The sequence below is a fragment of the Pelodiscus sinensis genome, chromosome 4, assembly GCF_049634645.1.
Source record: "Pelodiscus sinensis isolate JC-2024 chromosome 4, ASM4963464v1, whole genome shotgun sequence".
Lineage (NCBI taxonomy): Eukaryota > Metazoa > Chordata > Testudines > Trionychidae > Pelodiscus > Pelodiscus sinensis.
This window is the reverse complement of record NC_134714.1, coordinates 41,702,930-41,720,226: the sequence shown is the minus strand read 5'-3', so window position 1 is coordinate 41,720,226 and position 17,297 is coordinate 41,702,930. Positions and strand designations below refer to the sequence as shown.

General features: G+C 46.5%; 1 protein-coding gene and 1 long non-coding RNA gene across 3 annotated transcripts in view; one reads left to right on the top strand and one right to left on the bottom strand.

Annotated features, from left to right (window-relative positions):
* Nucleotides 1-17,297, bottom strand: part of SPTLC2 (serine palmitoyltransferase long chain base subunit 2) — a 150,914-nt gene that overhangs the window by 98,754 nt on the left and 34,863 nt on the right. For both annotated transcript variants that reach the window (XM_075926793.1, XM_075926794.1), the window contains exon 3: nucleotides 435-589. In XM_075926793.1, the coding sequence (XP_075782908.1) occupies nucleotides 435-589 (155 nt within the window). The remainder of the gene's footprint in view (nucleotides 1-434; nucleotides 590-17,297) is intronic.
* LOC142829098 (uncharacterized) overlaps nucleotides 1-17,297 on the top strand; it is a 68,913-nt gene that overhangs the window by 46,638 nt on the left and 4,978 nt on the right. The window contains exon 3 of the long non-coding RNA XR_012903366.1: nucleotides 16,429-16,515. This is a non-coding gene — a long non-coding RNA (uncharacterized LOC142829098). The remainder of the gene's footprint in view (nucleotides 1-16,428; nucleotides 16,516-17,297) is intronic.

Here is a 17,297-nt window from a genome sequence, read left to right as displayed (position 1 = left end):
TCACCACAAAAGCTGTTTGGCAGAATAGAAGACTAACCAATATTCAGTGTGCCCGAAAAAGACTTTGACTGATTATGCAAAATAAGGATGTTAAATTTCAATTAACTAACTACTCAAATAGTCGATGGGATTTCCATTGACTATTCGATTAGTCAATAAGAACTCCCACCTTCCATCTTTGAATTGTACAAGAGCCCCAGTGGGACTTGTGCATTTCAAAAGCAGAAGTGCCTGCATGGAGTCCGGGGTCAGCAGGACTCCCTATTGGCTCCGGGCTCCACGCAGCATTCCAACTTTGAAATGTGCAAGAGCCCCAGCAGGTTATCCATTAATCTGTGGAGGACTTGCTGCTCCTTCAAAGACATTTTCATAGCCCTCAGGCATTCTTCACTCAAGACCAGCTACTAGGAATCTTTCCTCAAGCTCTAACTCACGCAAATGTCCAATTGTAGTCATAGGAAAGTCTCTCCAGCATGTCCACCTTGGCCCCAGGCACACTGCAGATTGGTCGATTCCAGCTGTCTCGAATGCGCATGTAGAGATTCCTTGTGTAGAAATTTTCAAAGTCTTGATATAATGGGACAAAGTCCTGCAAAACATAAAAAGGCATTCAAATAAGCAAAAAAGATCTTATGCTTAATCTGTTGCGATACAAGACAAAGGAAAGACAGTTTTCTGCATCAGTTTGGGATGCACTTAAGAAATATATGCAATATATGATCACACTGAACTTTTACAAGGCTTTTAGCCACACATTTTAAGGCACTTCATTGAGGTTTTACTCCCTACATATCTCACTGCTGGGAAGCAGAGGTACAGTGAAGTCACTTGCTCAACTGCAAAGAGCAGCAAGAACCAGGGACAGAAGTTAAACTTCCTAATTCCTGGGGCAATGCTCTTATCCACTACATCATATTTCAATACCAGGAGAAGAGTAACATTTCCTCAGCTGTTTACATTGTACCATAGAGAAAAGATGGAGATGGGGTGGCCCCAGCTAGTCCCTACTTTACCACCCTCTCCTCTTCCTATGCAATAATTCCTGTTCAGTGCATGTTTAGCTACAACTCCAACCCATGAAATCTTATGTACGAAATTACCATTTTTAATGTTGTTTTTCTAAAAAACAACAAATGCAAGTAATACAGCAGCATAAGCATTACGGTGGAAACCAACTTCTAAATTCCCAAACTTGTGTTCAGAATCTCATTTATAAAATTGCTTTCTGATTAACTCTTCTATATAGTTGGTCATCTTCCTTTCCAAGTGCAAACTAATGGTTATCAGCCTCTTGTAACTATTTAGTCTTTAAGATGCTACTAGACAGCAACAGAAAAAACTAAAAAAGCAACAGACACACTAACTTGGCTATCCCTCTGAAACTTATCTACTTACGGTCTCTTTTTTTCTTCCTCCCCACCATTTTTTTCCTTTTCTCCTCCCCCCATCACTTCTTCCCTTATTTGTTCTTGGATCTGGACTTCCAATACACCTGTCATCTGAAGAAGTGGGTTGTGCCCATGAAATCCCATGATATCATCTACAATACATGTTTTGTTATTCTTTAAGGTGCTACTAGACTATTTCTTGTTTTTTAAGTTTTTCCTGTTACAGACTAAACTCTGCCACCCCTCTCTGAAGCTCTTCTTTATAGTGTTTGTTATCACTCATTACCCACAAAGTTTTTTTGCACGATTGTTTCCTGGACTCTAGCTTCCCTTCCTATGTCTCTCAGGAAAACTGAATGTCTGTCTTGAATGGATAAGAGGAAGACCTTCAAGTTGACCATGACAGCACTGACATCTGAACACAGGGAAGTTGCTCCCTTGGCCCACTTGGAAAGCTTGAAAGGGTTATGAAATTTCTTTTTCATTTAATTAAAAGGAAGTTTGATATCAGAAGAGCAGTGAGATTATGAAGAATACACTAATCATCTGATGTACAGGCAGTCCCCAAGTTATGCGACATAAGTTGGATCCATACTTACGAACGGGGCTTTTCTCGCCCCGGAGGATGCGGGCGGCGGGACCGCCCGCATCCTCTGGGGTGAGAAAAGCTGCTCCGCATCTTCCTGGTCTGCTGGGGGAGCCCCCCCAGCAGACCAGGAAGATGCGGAGCAAAGCCGCGGAGGACGCGGGCGGTGGGACCACCCAGACGCGCCACGGTCCCGCTGCCCGGGTCCTCCGCGGCTTTGCTCCGTGTCTCCCTGGTCTGCTGGGGGGGGCCAGCAGACCAGGGGGACACGGAGCAAAGCCGCGGAGGATGCGGGCGGCGGGACCGCCCAGACGCGCCGCAGTCCTGCCGCCCGGGTCCTCCGCGGTTTTGCTCCATGTCTCCCTGGTCTGCTGGGGTGGACGGGGGGCGCAGCTAGTGCGCCTCCCCCCCAGCAGACCAGGCTTTTCTCGAGGATGCCTGTGATAGAGCAGCTGGGGCGCTGCCGGTTGGTTCCGCAGCGCCGCTCCTCGGTGCTACTGGACCAACCCGGCAGCACCCCTACTGGACCAATCCGGCAGCACCCCAGATGCTCTGCCCCAGGCGTCCCGATTCAGCCGCTGCTGGTCAGTTTCAGCAGCGGCTGAATCAGGACGAGGTGTGGCGCTGCAGGGACCTTCCCGGCAGCGCCCCAGCTGCTCTGTCCCAGGCGTCCAGATTCAGCTGCCGTTGAAACTGATCAGCGGCTGATTCCAGGAAGCCTGGGGGCAGAGAAACTCTGCCTCGGGCTTCCTGTAGTCAGCCGCTGGTCAGTTTCAGCAGCGGCTGAATCTGGACGCCAGTTCCGACTTAAGTACAAATTTGACTTAAGGACAAACCTACAGTCCCTATCTTGTACGTAACCCGGGGACTGCCTGTACAGGTACAAGAAAGCATCTTTCTTTAAGTGACCTACAAAAGGGGAAAGTTCAAGTTTATGATACAGCAAGAAAATCCATGCAAGATGTTTTTCATATTAGAAATTCAAGACTTGTCTGGCTTCTTTTGGTGGGGAGCTCATATGAATGACTGAAGAATTAATATGTTTTGACACTAGATACAGTAGAACCTCAGTTAGCAATGCCAAAGGTACGAAATGACCACTCAACCACATGCCTCATTTGGAATTGGAAGCATGTAATCAGACAGCAGCATAGACAAAAAAGCAAATAAAATACACTACAGTGTTAAACAAACTACTAAAAATAAGGAAAGTTTAAAAAAACTGGCAACATAAGGCAACTGTGTCTGAGTGTAACCCCCTCTTTCCTACCTGGTTTATTCGGGAGCAGACAATGCTCATGTGCGTGCCTGGACGCCTGATGTTTTTAATATTAAAGGAGATCCTGAGTATCCCAATGGTGATGTTGGATCGTGGGGGGGTCCTCTATCCACCCCTTTGCTGCATTCCCTTACTTCTAATGGAATATGCAATGGCAGTGCCTCCACATGGCTGGCCCCTGTAAACACTTAACAGTGTGCCTTGGGAACCTCCAGGAATACATTTATTCCAGTAATAATATGGATTGGATTCCAAAACAACAATTATTAATAATTTACATCTAATTGTTTAAATTAGAATTAGCACACTTTTACTTAAATGAACAGGGTTTAACAGACTAAAATTAAATAAAATCTATTAAAGTACACACAAATAAATGAAACTTATCTAACTAGCATTTTATCCCACCTCAGAGTGTCCACTCCTCTGGATTCAGAGTCTCAGACACTTACATGGATGCGCTTGAAGATCTGCAGGTGAAGTGGACTGTGCAAGTTGTGTGCGCCAGTCCAGACAAGGCCAGGCAACAAGCTGCACAAACCCTCTGACACTGGAGTTGGCCTCAAAAAATGCCAGTAGCTCTGGTTCACTGAACAGATCACTCTGCCTCTTTTCAGATACAGAGTTAGTCTGGCTTCTGTGCTCAATCCCAAGGAGCACTTTCCCAAACAGCCACAGTTCTATGTGAGCCCTTGTCAGCCACAGGCACAGCCAGACTCTCTACCCTACAGGAACAATCACCAACAGCCACTGAAGTAGCCTGCTAGACCAAAGCCCCAGAAGGCTCTCAGGAACAGGCTCTAGTTTCTAGTAGCAGCTCCTGGACTGAAAAAGGCTCCACTCCAGCAATCTGGCTACTCTCTCAAAATTGGATCCTACCAATACTCTGCCTGTCCTGCCTAGAAGAGAGCAACAGTTTCTCTCCTTTTTCCCAAGGCATCATGGGAGTTGTAGTCTCTAGGGTTAGACTGCAGCACCAAGGATCCTCACAGAAAAAGGTCAGAGGCTCCTATAATAAAGGGGGCCAACATGTGCTAGTTTCATTTAAATTAAGATGGTTAAAAGCAGCATTTTTCTTCTGCATAGTGAAGTTTTAAAGCTATATTATGTCAATGTTCAGTTGTAAACATTTGAAAGAACCAAAACATTTTGTTCAGAGCTACAAAAATCTTTTAAAGGTATGTCCATTCCTAAGGTGTTCATAACTCTGAAGTTCTAGTTTTGCTACAATGGTACAATAAACAGAGGGAAATAATATTTATTCAGACCTCTTTCAAAGCATTTTTGGTCTGTCAATACTCAATTTAACTTCAACTCACGTTACATAACATAAATGTTTTTCTTCCAGATAAATCATTTAACAATTTCTCCCCTTCAGTTAGGAATAGGAAGAGCAACTTGTCCATTGCTCTGGATCCTCCAAGAAAGACCACAAACAAAAAGAATAAACACAAGAGGAGTGCAGATGCAGCACAGAGCCCTGACATTAGCAGCACGCTCACAGCACAAAACCACCCAGGGTTACAGGCAATGACAGAACCTCCTACAGATCTGGGTGACCCACAAAGCATCACAAGATGCAGAACAGTCCTGATATTTCTAAAAGAACAATTAGAATTGTTTTAAAAGCTCTTCTGAGCCACCTTTATACAGCAGAGCATCTCACACACCCAAACATGTTTATTTAAATTACACAAGTACAGGCAGTCCCCGAGTTACGCGGATCCGACTTATGTCGGATCCGCAGTTACAAACGGGGTTTGCTCTGCGTCTCCCTGGTCTGCTGGAGACCAGCAGACCAGGGAGACGGGGAGCAAAGCCTCGGAGGACACCGGCAGCGGGACAGACGCGGCGCGTCTGGGCTGTCCCGCTGCCCACGTGCTCCGCGGCTTTGCTCCGGACACCTGTGGTACAGCAGCTGGGGCGCTGCCGGTTGGTCCCGTAGCGCCGCTCTGGGCGCTACTGGACCAACCCGGCAGCACCCCAGCTGCTCTGCCCCAGGCGTCCTGATTCAGCCACAGCTGGTCAGTTTCAGCAGCGGCTGAATCAGGACGCCTGGGGCAGAGCAGCTTGGGTGCTGCTGGGTTGGTCCAGTAGTGCCGAGGAGCGGCGCTACTGGAGCAACCCAGCAGCACCGCCCCAGGCGTCCCCAAGTCAGCGCTGCTGAAACTGACCAGCGCTGACTACAGGAAGCCCGAGGCAGAGTTGCTCTGCCCCGGGCTTCCTGGAATCAGCCGCTGATCATTTTCAGCAGCTGCTGACTTGGGGACGCCTGGGGTTCTTAAGTTGAATCTGTATGTAAGAACTGGCGTCCAGATTCAGCCTGTTGAAACTGATCAGCGGCTGATTCCAGGAAGCCCGGGGCAGAGCAACTCTGCCTCGGGCTTCCTGTAGTCAGCCGCTGGTCAGTTTCAGCAGCGGCTGAATCTGGATGCCAGTTCCGACTTGCATACAGATTCAACTTAAGAACAAACCTACAGTCCCTATCTTGTACGTAACCCGGGGACTGCCTGTATAAGCCAAATTCAGCCAGGGACTGGACCTCTCAGGCAAACCAGGGATCTCAGATGTGCCCTTTGCTACTTAAGAAGAACTGAAGTTTCTAGATCTTGAAGGGGGTAGTAAGCTTGAGAGATGACAATATCCTGGACAAGACTTATAGAACTAAGCTAAACCTTCCTAAATTAAGTTTAAGGATTTAGGTACTATATTCTATAAGTAATTTAGGTACTATAATGGGCTTTTTTTTTAGGAGGAAGATGTGATTAATACAAAACATTAGGAATTTCAAAAGGTTTTTTGGGACAATGTGAGCGTGGAATAGATTCCCAAGTAGCATAGGTACGGTGACCATATTTTCTGAACTACCAAAAATAGGGACACATTAGCCACGCTACCTGACACGCCATACCCTGACTCCTTAGATCCCACCTGCCTGCTACAGGAAGTCCCTCCATGGGGTAGCATTTCTGGGGTCAAGTTGAACACATGACCGTAAGTAAAGGGTATCGTGTGACTCCTCTTAAGAATTCCTCCCACCATCCTCAACCAACAGGGATAGGTTTGGGCATTATAGGAGCCCCCTATGCAACTATACTGCAATTACTTTAACCTAGGCCCCAGATCTAGGGTCTCAGGACACTGCAGCACTAGGGGTCCAACCTAGATTCAAGCTGAGATCCAGGATCCTATTACTTTGCAATGTAGATGTAGCCCCATTTGACTCAGGGCCTAGGAATCATCCAGAACTATCCCACAATTTCATGGGACAACTTCCTTAGTCCTATTAATGGATGATGCTTATCAGTTCCAATTACCTGGTAATCAGAGGAGGCTGTGCTCCAGCCCCGCAGATGGCCCATTGCAGACAGGGGTTGCTCTTGTCTGGAGCAGCCCCTGTCTGTGGAGAACCCAGGGGCCCCACAGGAAGGGACTGTGCCAGTGTCCAGAGCAGTCTCTCTCCATGGGGAGTCCAGCTTGCTGTGGACCGGGGCTGTTCTGGAAGGAGCTGGGAGCCAGCAACAGTCCCAGTGTGACCTAACATTAACTAGTTAACTCGGGGCTTCTCAACTTTGGAAGTCCCAGGGGTCACAATGATACTCACAGCTCATGCCAAGGGCCACAACTTAAGTGTGATTATATGTACATGCAAAAAAAAAAAAAAAAAAAAAATATAAATATATATATATATATATATATATATATATATGCAAATAGCTTCTTTCACACTGATGGGCATGAATACAAAGATTAAGGCAAGACTACACAATACCAAGCCCCATTTAAGTCACTTCTGATGATATTAATAAAATGCAATATTTACCTGATTTCCACCCATATGACAGCACTTTTAATGAGCAAATACAGTCCAGGAATTGAACTACCAAAACGCATAGCAAGAGAAGACCATTATATTGACTCACCGCTATGGAGTGTGTTCCCAGCAGAGGCCATGTTCAAAGGATCATACCCGTGGGCCATGTGTTGAGCCCTGCGTAAACCCAAACTGCACCACGGACTGTAAACCAACAGGCTGCAGGCCGCACGTAGGCACGTAGCCCATGGACTGCGTGTTGAGTAGCCCTGAGTTAACTGATTAATGGGAATTTACATCCCTAATGAGATTGACTGCAACAGCGTTTTTTGAAGTTACTACAAAACTATCAAGTATCCTCTGTTTCCACAAGCCATAATGACAATACTGAACTAACTGTAATAATTACAGGGTGGAGAAGACTATGTCACTAATCCTCACCACCGGTGCTTGAAAGGTACTTCAATGGGGCTGCGCTATTTTATATGTAAAGCTACTTAGAAATGTATGTGTCAATAACAAGATGGCAATGCCTATATTATGTAAATATCATCTAATAATAATTGCCAAATGAGAACACTTGCCAAACTGCTTACAAAGGGCCGGATCGAATTTAAATGTTAAGCTAGGATTGGGCCCAAAGCCATCTGTTGATATTACCCAAGAAGATCCAGTTAACATTTAATCAGCCTTCAAAAATGTAAGGGACCAATCAGTAAAAGCCCCACTGCCTGGTAGCAGCAATATGAAGAAACTTGGAGAGACTTTGAATTTATTTCTTCTGACAGCAGCGTTTTCTCTCACTGGACGTGGGGTCTTGAGCACAAGTTTCACTTTGTCAGAATAATTCAGAAATGCATTGTCACAACTAATTCAGGTCTAGACAACGTGCAGGCCAAAGACAGAAGAACAAATTCCTTGAAACTGGAAGTCAAAACATCTCATCTCTTCACAGATCTGACAAAGTGCTCATTCACCCACAGACACAAATCATGGGTTGTCATGATTTGTGTCTCTGGGTGAACAAGCCCTTAGTAAGCTCTGTGGAGAAACGATACATCCTGCCTTTCTGTGGACACTAAGGCTATGTCTACACTCGTGGCATCTTGCGCAAGTGTTCTTGTGCAAGAAGTCTTGCGCAAGAAAATGTCCACACTGCCATGTGCGAGCTGTGCTTTTGCGCAAGAGCGCCCATGGCAGTGTGGACACTCTCTTGCTCAAGAAAGCTCTGGTGGCCATTTTAGTCATAGGGCTTTCTTGCGCAAGAAATCCCTGCCGAGCATCCACACTGCCCGCTTGCGCTCACACCTGTTAAACTAGCGGGGGTAATGTAGTCATCCGCAGTTGCAAATGAAGCCCGGGATTTGAATTTCCCTGGCTTCCTGCAGTGTCGAGGGGGGCAAGTCCTATGGGTCCGTGCCAGATATGGCCTCTCAGGAAGCATGCTTTCTTGTCTTCCCTTCCTTTCCCATGCTCCAGGGAGGTGGGGGTAAAGATGGCAGTGCAGAATCCAGAGCGGTTGGATTTCTTAAAGAAGCTGCACATGTGCGTCTTCCATGTCTGCCTTCAGATCCTGCCCCAGAGATCTGCGTCCCTGGAGGCCCTCAGGTACCAGCCGAGCTGCTCCTGCCCCCACCCTTCTGGCCAGACACCTACCCCCAGCTTGCTCCGGTACCCTACTTTCCACCCAGATTCTGCACCCCCAACACTATCCCATTCACTGGCAGCCCTGGTCTATACAATCAATCCCTCAGTTTTGGCCCCACTTCAGAGTGTAGAGGGGCCCACAAAATCCACTAACCCTGGAACCCCAAAAGCGTTAATCTGGCCTGAGGACTTGAACCTCAGTCCTACCTACTGTGTCCCCCCCCCCCCATGGGGCTGGTGTGCCAGAGGAATTAAGTGTCTCAGTTGGGGCCACATCAGTGAGGCTTGGGTTTTTTTCCATCTCACTTGTGTGGTCCTCGACTGATTTTTCCATGGGTCAGTGGTCCCTGACCCAAAACAGGTTCCCTGCCCCTCCCATGAATAAAACAATGCTGAAACGTTTTGTGTTGGACATAATATTTTATTTAAAAATGAAGCCTGGCCAACAAGCTCCCAATTGGGGTCAATTCCCCATCTGGCCACAGCATCATAACACTCCTGCTCCCCCTCTCACATCCCAACCTTGAGCCCATCCTACACCTGAACCCCCTGCTCTGAGCCCCCTCACATCCCCAAACTCCTGCACCTCCATATCCCCATTCTTCTGCCACAACATTCCTGCACCATCCACACACCACAAACTCGTGCCCCGAGCCCATCATACACCCAACCCTCTCTGCCCTGAGAGCCTCATCCAACCCAAACTCCTGCACCCCCACATCCACAAGCCTGTGGCTTGCTTCAGCACCCAAACCCTCCACCTGACCCCAACACTCTCCAGCCTGAGCCAGCATCCCGTTCTCCACATCCTCCTGCACCCAAATTCCCTCCTAGAGCTTGCATCTCTCACCCCTTCCCGCACCCAAATCCCTCATTCCCACCCCAGAGCCCGCACCTCACTCTTACTGGGTTGAAACAGGAGTAAGGGCTGGGGACAGCAAGAGATGGAGAGAAGGGAAATGGAGAGGGTTGGGCCTCAAGGAAGAGGTGGGGTCTTGGGCTAGATCTTGGCTTCTCTGACATTTAAAAAGTGATTTTGGATGTAGAAAGGTTGAAGACCACTGTTCTAAGAGAACTTAATCTCCAGTACCACTCCCCCAAGGTAAACCTATTAGCTCAGAGGAAAGGACAGACCAACCTTGCAGAAACACAATCCTGCAGCTAGTTTCTATATCATCCTTCCCTTGCAGCCTAAAGGGAATTAAATACCAATTACCTATCTAGCTTTGCACCAAACATCGTGATAAGTGTTCTCAATCCCAGGGACAGAGTAGTCAGTCACATACAGGCCACTTACAAAATCAGAATAACATTCAATCTTACCTATCAAATGCAATATGGGTTTTCAAGGACTGAACTACAGTTTGCTGTAAGCTCCAAAGGTATACAATACTTCATGTTAGATAAAACAGGCTTCCTTCAATCTGACAAAAGTGAACACAAATTCTCAATAGCTTAAATACCTTAGAACAAGCTGTTAATTGTCCTCTGAAGATCTATTTCATAACAGCAGTTACCAGGAAAGTGTCAGTTGAATATATTTTAAAGGAAGCTGGAAACTAAATTCATCTAGGGAATCAGTACGAGCACAATCTGTCCCATTTCCTCCTTTTGTGAGTTGAAGATAAGCCTGATATCCTCCAGTTGCTGCTTCCCTGAAGTGTTATTAAATTGCTCTCTAACACCCAGAACTGCAGTAAGTCAAAGGACACTGTAGGCAAGCCAAAGGGTATTGTCAAACTAAAGAAACCATGTTTGAAAATCCAAATTAATCTAATAACTCCCACCTTCTGGTTCTGCGAACTACCACAAAGCTGAAATGTAGGTGGCAAAGGGGAAAGTTTAGTCTCCCCAAAAATTATTTTTTCCAAGTGAAAAGTTAATATTTCATTCAGTACTAGTTTATTTTTTCAAAACTATTACATTTTGGACCTAAATCTAGACCATGCCCCTATACACGATAATGATCAAGGAAATGATCAACTCCATATTATACAGTCACTTTGAAGTAAACCATTGATTTCTAGTACGTTTGTTCAATCTTCCATCAAATGTCCTTTAGCTCATCACTTTGGGAGTTAAGATAGGGTTTATTGTATAAAGCACTGCACATATGTATGACTAATCTTCTATAATACAGGCAGTCCCCGGGTTACGTACAAGATAGGGACTGTAGGTTTGTTCTTAAGTTGAATCTGTATGTAAGTCGGAACTGGCGTCCAAACAGCCGCTGCTGAAACTGACCGCCAGTTCTGACTTACATACAGATTCAACTTAAGAACCCTAAGTCAGCTGCTGCTGAAACTGATCAGCCGCTGATTCCAGGAAGCCTGGGGCAGAGCAACTGTGCCTCGGGCTTCCTGTAGTCAGCGCTGGTCAGTTTCAGCAACGGCTGACTTGGGGACGCCTGGGGCAGAGCAGCTGGGGTGCCTCTGAGGCTTTGCTCTGGCGCTGGACCTGCTTTGCTCGCGGTGCCCCTGGTCTGCTGGAGACCGTCTCCAGCAGACCAGGGGCACCGCGAGCAGCTTTTCTCGTCCCAGAGGTTAAGGTGGCTGACCACTGCCTGTGAGCTCCGGGGCGAGAAAGCCCTGTTCGTAAGTGTGGATCCGACATAAGTCGGATCCGCGTAAGTCGGGGACTGCCTGTATATCAGAGCATTTGAGCACCTGTGTCTGTCCATCCATCAATCTGTTTGTTCAAGGACTCCTCCTAAATGGTAAGAGCTATGCAGCTTCCTCTTACGATAACTTAAAGCAAGATCAGGGATTTGTCGTGCCAGGACAATGGGATGTATATGGAACGTGACTGTTTCTCATCAAACAGAAAAGAAGGGGTGTAATAGCAGGGATAGTTACCCCAGAATGGCCATAGGAGGGCAGCAAGTGCCCCAGCTTGCTGGCAGCACATGCCCTAGCTTGCTGCCAGCCCAGGGCCTGCCACTGTAGCCACCCCTGGGAGCATTCACTAGCTGCCCCCATTCTCTCCCCTGAGTTTCCCCCACTATGACACCTGCACTGCTCACCCTGAGCCCCTCCTCACCCCCCAACCCTGACTCCTGCACACACACTCCTACATGTCCAGCCTCCTGCTGTAAGTGTTCCACATTCCCAAGCCCCTGCCCTGAAGGACCCAAGCAATGCCAGATAAGTCTTCTAGTAACTACATGTAAAACTCATTGCCTGCTGGTCACCCAGACAGAAGAGTCTTCTGAACACATCCTATCTCTTACTACGTGATTTTCATCTCCTAAGTGATTTTCATCTCCTAAGTAACTTACGAACATTAACAAAGTCTCACTTCAGAAAACTAAATGAAATGCTATTTTCTGCCAGTCTCTTCTATCTGCAAAAGGAGAATAAAAAGACTCATTTCCACATAATGAAGCAACAGGAATGGGAAAGACTATTTTAGACCAACAGCACCCTGATTTACTTGCTCCATTGTAAAGTAAAATATTCTTCCTAGAAATCCATAATTGTGATTGTGGGTCAACTGGCCAATTAATCAGGACCCTGAAAGATTAAACATTTGAAGCTTCTTAAGAAGGACACTGCTTCAAAAAGTTATTGAACATAAACGTAACAACAAAATGAAACTGGTCTCCGCATCAGGTTCATTACAGCTTGCCCTTCCAAACTTCTACGCAGATTAGAGAGCCTGATTTACAGCCTAATACTTGCAGCTTATACCTTGTTCCAGAAACCATATGCACTCAACTAAGTTCACCTTACAGTAGGAGCAGTTACTCCAATCTAGGCATGAATATGAGGAAGTACACCAGGCTGGCTTTTCGTCATCACTGCTAACATTTTTTTAAAGGGAATTTCCTGTCTTTAGTGTATTGCACCAAATCCCCTGATACTCCCGTCACAATCAACCACTAATTCCTTCAAAAAAAGAAGCCCTGATTGCTCTCCAAACTCACTCACAAAGATGTCATGAACAGTTCAAAAGTAGATAGAAAAGAGACCGCTTATCTGCAACCCTGATCCAACTCAGGATCCACCACATTGAGGTATGGGTCCCGAAGCCATCCTCCACATACATACTCCCAAAGGGCTTCAAGTCATCTGCCAAAAAAAATCTTCCTGTTTCCCTGAAACGCAATTTAGGCTGAAGGACAATTCTCAGGACAGGAATTCTAAATACACTTCAGACAATGTATGGGGATCGTAATTCCATAGCTCTTTAGTTAACAGATATTCAAGATAACCCCCCACACTGTGTATTATCATTCACTGAGCAATTCACCTTAATGCTAATCTCGGAAACATTCAACGGCTACACATTTACATGTGAAGGACAACTCCTGCAGAGCCACCAGCCCCCGCACCCTTGCACAAGCTGTTGCCTATGTATTAGAGGCAGCAATGCAGGGCCAGTGGGGACAAGCAAACACTGGCTCCCACAGAGCTGTCTGCCCCACACCTCCTGCTTCACACTCCCATCTGCTTCCATGCTACTGCATCTCATACAGAGACAGCAGTACAGAGTGACCCCCTGCATGTAACCATGAAGGTTAACCAATGAGCTAAGGCTCATTGGTGAGCCATGTACATGGGTACACTATTGCATTCCTAACCTACAGAGGGGGTATCCTCTTTATTTATCTTGACTAAGGATGTTAAATATTGACAAACTGACTAATGGAATAGTCAATGCATTTTTGCATCGACTATTTGATTAGTCAACAGAGCAGCTCCGCTACTTCAAAGGCAAAAGCACCACGTGGAGCCGCCTCTTTGAAACGCTGCAAGGGGCTTGATGCCGGGCTCCCCGTGGCGTTTCAAAGTGGTAGTGCTGGCAGGGAGCCCAGGGTCAGCGGGGGAGTCCCCAGCTGTAGCCAGACAGGAACCCCCCTTGTAACATCCATTTTGCTTTCCTGGAGCATACAGGGCACACAGAGCAGAAGGCCCGGATATGCAGGTTGCTGTGACCGTGAATGGCTGTAAACAGAGATATGCCAATTGCTGACAAAGAGGCTGCAGAGGAGTGCCCTTGATTAAAACCCATATTGATACGAACACACAGCTGCCCACGGGGGGGAGGAATCTCTCGCCCAGTAAAAAAATGTCTAGTACTCACAATTTAGTTCTCTCTCTTGCAAGTTTAAATTAACTTGAAACTCCCTTGTAAGAACTGGCGCCACAAAACGGACCAGCACAATTTGGCATCTTAAGGTAAGAAAGAGGATACGGGCCCCAAGGGGTATAACGATGGGTCCAGCAGCATATTTACTTTGAGTGTCAATCTACCATCTATCTGCTGGTCGGGTTAGGTGTTTTGACCTCCTGAGGTTCCCTGGGGACGCCCACCTCATATTCGTCTTTCCTAGGAATTGAAGGACCGGCCCTGGCTTGACCCGCTGAAGTCGAGAGGCACAGAAAGGGATAAAAATTGTACCTGGATGTGGTCCTTTACTTAAGTGTACACATAGACTTAGAGCTCTTTAAAGATTAAGCTGTCACTTGGGTACCATTATTTCTATTTTCTATCTTTATTTTCTTTGTAACTTTTTTTTAAGATCTATATTTGCTAGCAGTTAAGAAAGAGAGCAATAGCCATTGTAACCATATGCTTTTATAAGTCTTTTTAATAAACCTGTAACTGTTTAAGTTTTTAACCTGACTCCTTCAGTTGCCATAACAGAACCAAGCACAATTTAAAAGAACTTCAGCAGGCCATAAGGGACAGGTATAGGAGGAGCTTGGGCGTTTGGATCGTGTCACTCCCAGGTGACAGATCCGTTGGGGCATCTCTCAGTCTTCCCTAGACTGCCTGCTGTGACGGGATCCTGTATCCTAGCAGCTAAAATCTGAGGTGTAATAAGCTCTTCCTATAAACAGGGGTGTCTGTCAGCCTGTTGGCTGCCCTCTGCGACAGGACCCCAGTCCTAGCAGTAAAGTCACGGACGTTAAACCGTTTTCTCAGTAACACACACACACTGCCCTGACCGTCAGCTGACAGCAGCTGATCCCGGCTCCACACGCCATGTGCAGCCTAGGGACACCCCAGCTGGCCCCGGGCTGCACATGGCATTTCAAAGCAGCAGTGCCATGTGGAGCCAAGGGCCAAGCCCCAAGCTTCAAGTGGCACTGCCTCTTTGAAGTACTCCCTTTTGCTTATCCAATAGTCATTTGCTTATCAGATAATCAACTAGTCCTTCACATCCCTATGCCTGACACGACATTCCATATTCTGCAGGATAGCAACCATAATGTGGATTGTCAGGTACACACTGCTTTTGCGGTTGAGGATAGTAACTTAATAAAAGTACATTTAAACTTTGGGGAACAGTTCTGGGCAGGAAGCATAATGAGTTTATGTAATGATACTTCATAGAAAGGCATATTTTATTCCACTGTTACACAGAACAAGAGATCATGTAGCAGCCCTCTTTTAACAGAGATGAGACAGAGACCACAGAACCCAGCATGCAATGAAGCATGTTGATGAAGCCATCCAGTGAAGAATAGTGTGATTCATGACCAATAAATCCTTTATACTGAAAGTTAGAGCAGCTATAGGCCACATTTGCCCATCCACTTTAGCTACTCTATTGTCCTCCTCATTTGAAGAAAATAAATCACACTGAACACTAACTCAAACATAATATTCATCTCTCTAATTCTAGAGTATTTTCTTGGAAGATAAATTATTTCTTCAGGAGTTGAAAGTTATTCCTATGCTTTCTCCCTGTATTGCTCTTTATTACAAATTTACACAAATATAGGGCTGGATTCTAAAAGGCATGAATCAGCATTGATTTCAATGAGGATATGCCAATTTACACCAGTAGAGGGTATAGTTTATCATCTTATTTGGGCAGCAAAAGTGTTCAAGGATCCCAACATTTACTTCTACACTTCAGAGTTCATGTTCATGGACCGAGAAGGATTGAAGCTCTAGCTTCAGTCTCCGAGGAACTGGACATTTCTTTTAACATGGTTGACAATAAGAGAGGTTATTCACTCTGTGTAATAACCGGTGTTCTTCGAGACGAGTGTTTCTGTGGGCGCTCCACTGTAGGTACCTTGACACCCCAGCACTTGAAACCAGAACTTTTCAGCAGCAGTTGCCCCTGCCAGATGGTAGTGCAGCACTGTTTGCACCATAGGGAACATACCGGCACACGCCATGCTGTCAACCACCTGTCCATTCCTTCGACCTGAGAGATGCCACAGCTTTGAAGCAGAGGGGAGAAGGGCAGGTCGTGGAATGCCCACAGGGACCCCCATCTCAGAGAACACCAGTTACCGCACAAGGTGAGTAACCTCTCCTTTTTTCTTTGAGTGTCCCTGTAGGCAATCTACTGTAGGTAACTACAGAGCAGTGCTCTCACTCTCTTGCAGGAGGAGCTTAGGATGCAGATGGTAGACTGTGGCTAGCACCACCTGCCTGGAGACAGCAGACTGAGAAGCACATTTATAGCATAGTGCTTAGTGAATATATGGGCAAAAGCCCACGTTACTGCCCTACAAATGTCTGCAATGAGCACATTATAGAAGAAGGCTATAGAGGTTGCCATGGCTCTGGTGGAGCGTGCCCTGATCTGAATTAGAAAAGGCACCTTGTTAATGTGGTAGGTTTCTTCAATGCAACTTATTACCCATTTTGAAAGTCCTTGTTTCGATATGGCTTGACCCTTGGAACGGCCTATTGTAGATATAAAAAAACATTTCGGAGATTGTCTAAAAGGTCTGATTCTATTTAGGTAAAAGGCGAGTGCCCGCTGGACATCGAGGGAGTGGAGTGGTACTGCACAGACATCCAGATGCGGCTTTTGATGGAAAACAGGCAGGTACGTAGGTTTGTTAAGGTGCAATTGGGAGACTACTTTTAGGAGAAACTTGGGGTGTGATTTTAAAATTACTTTACCTTTTAGAACATAGGTGGGAAAAAGGGCCTCCGGGGGCCGGATTTGGCCCGCCAAGCGGGTTGATCTGGCCTGCAGAGGCCCTGATGCTCCCCCACTCCCAAGCCAATTAGAGCCTGGTGGCTGGAGGAAGAGCACAAAGTTTTCTCCACCTGCCAGGAGACCACTTTGCACGCTCCCCTGCCCTCAAGCTCTAATTAGCCTAAGAGGCAGAAGAGTGAGCATGCAAAGTCTCCTCCCATCGCCAGGGCATGGGCTAGGTGGAATCTCTGGAGGGAGCAAAGGTGCTCCTCTACCCCCAGGGCAATCAGTCTGTGGGTAGGGAAGCATGGAAGTATCCTGGCCCTGCCCCTTCCGGTGTGGCCCGGAGCCACTTCAAATATTTCTGAAGTGGGCCCCCAGCAAAAAATTATTGCCCACCCGTTGTAGAAAGTGGTGAATGGTGGATGCACCATGAGTACAGCTAGCTCGCCCACTCTCCTTGCCATCATGATTGCTAGGAAGAAGGCCACCTTTATGGACAGCTAAGTGAGGGAACATGTTGCCATGGTCTCAAAGGGTGGGTGGGTCAAGAAGTTAAGAACAAGGTTGAGGTCCCAAGGTGGCACTGATGGCTTTATAGGAGGAAATATGTTGTTCAGTCCCTTCAGGAACTTTTTGGTTATAGGGTATGAGAATATGGTGTATCCGTCCACGATCACATACTC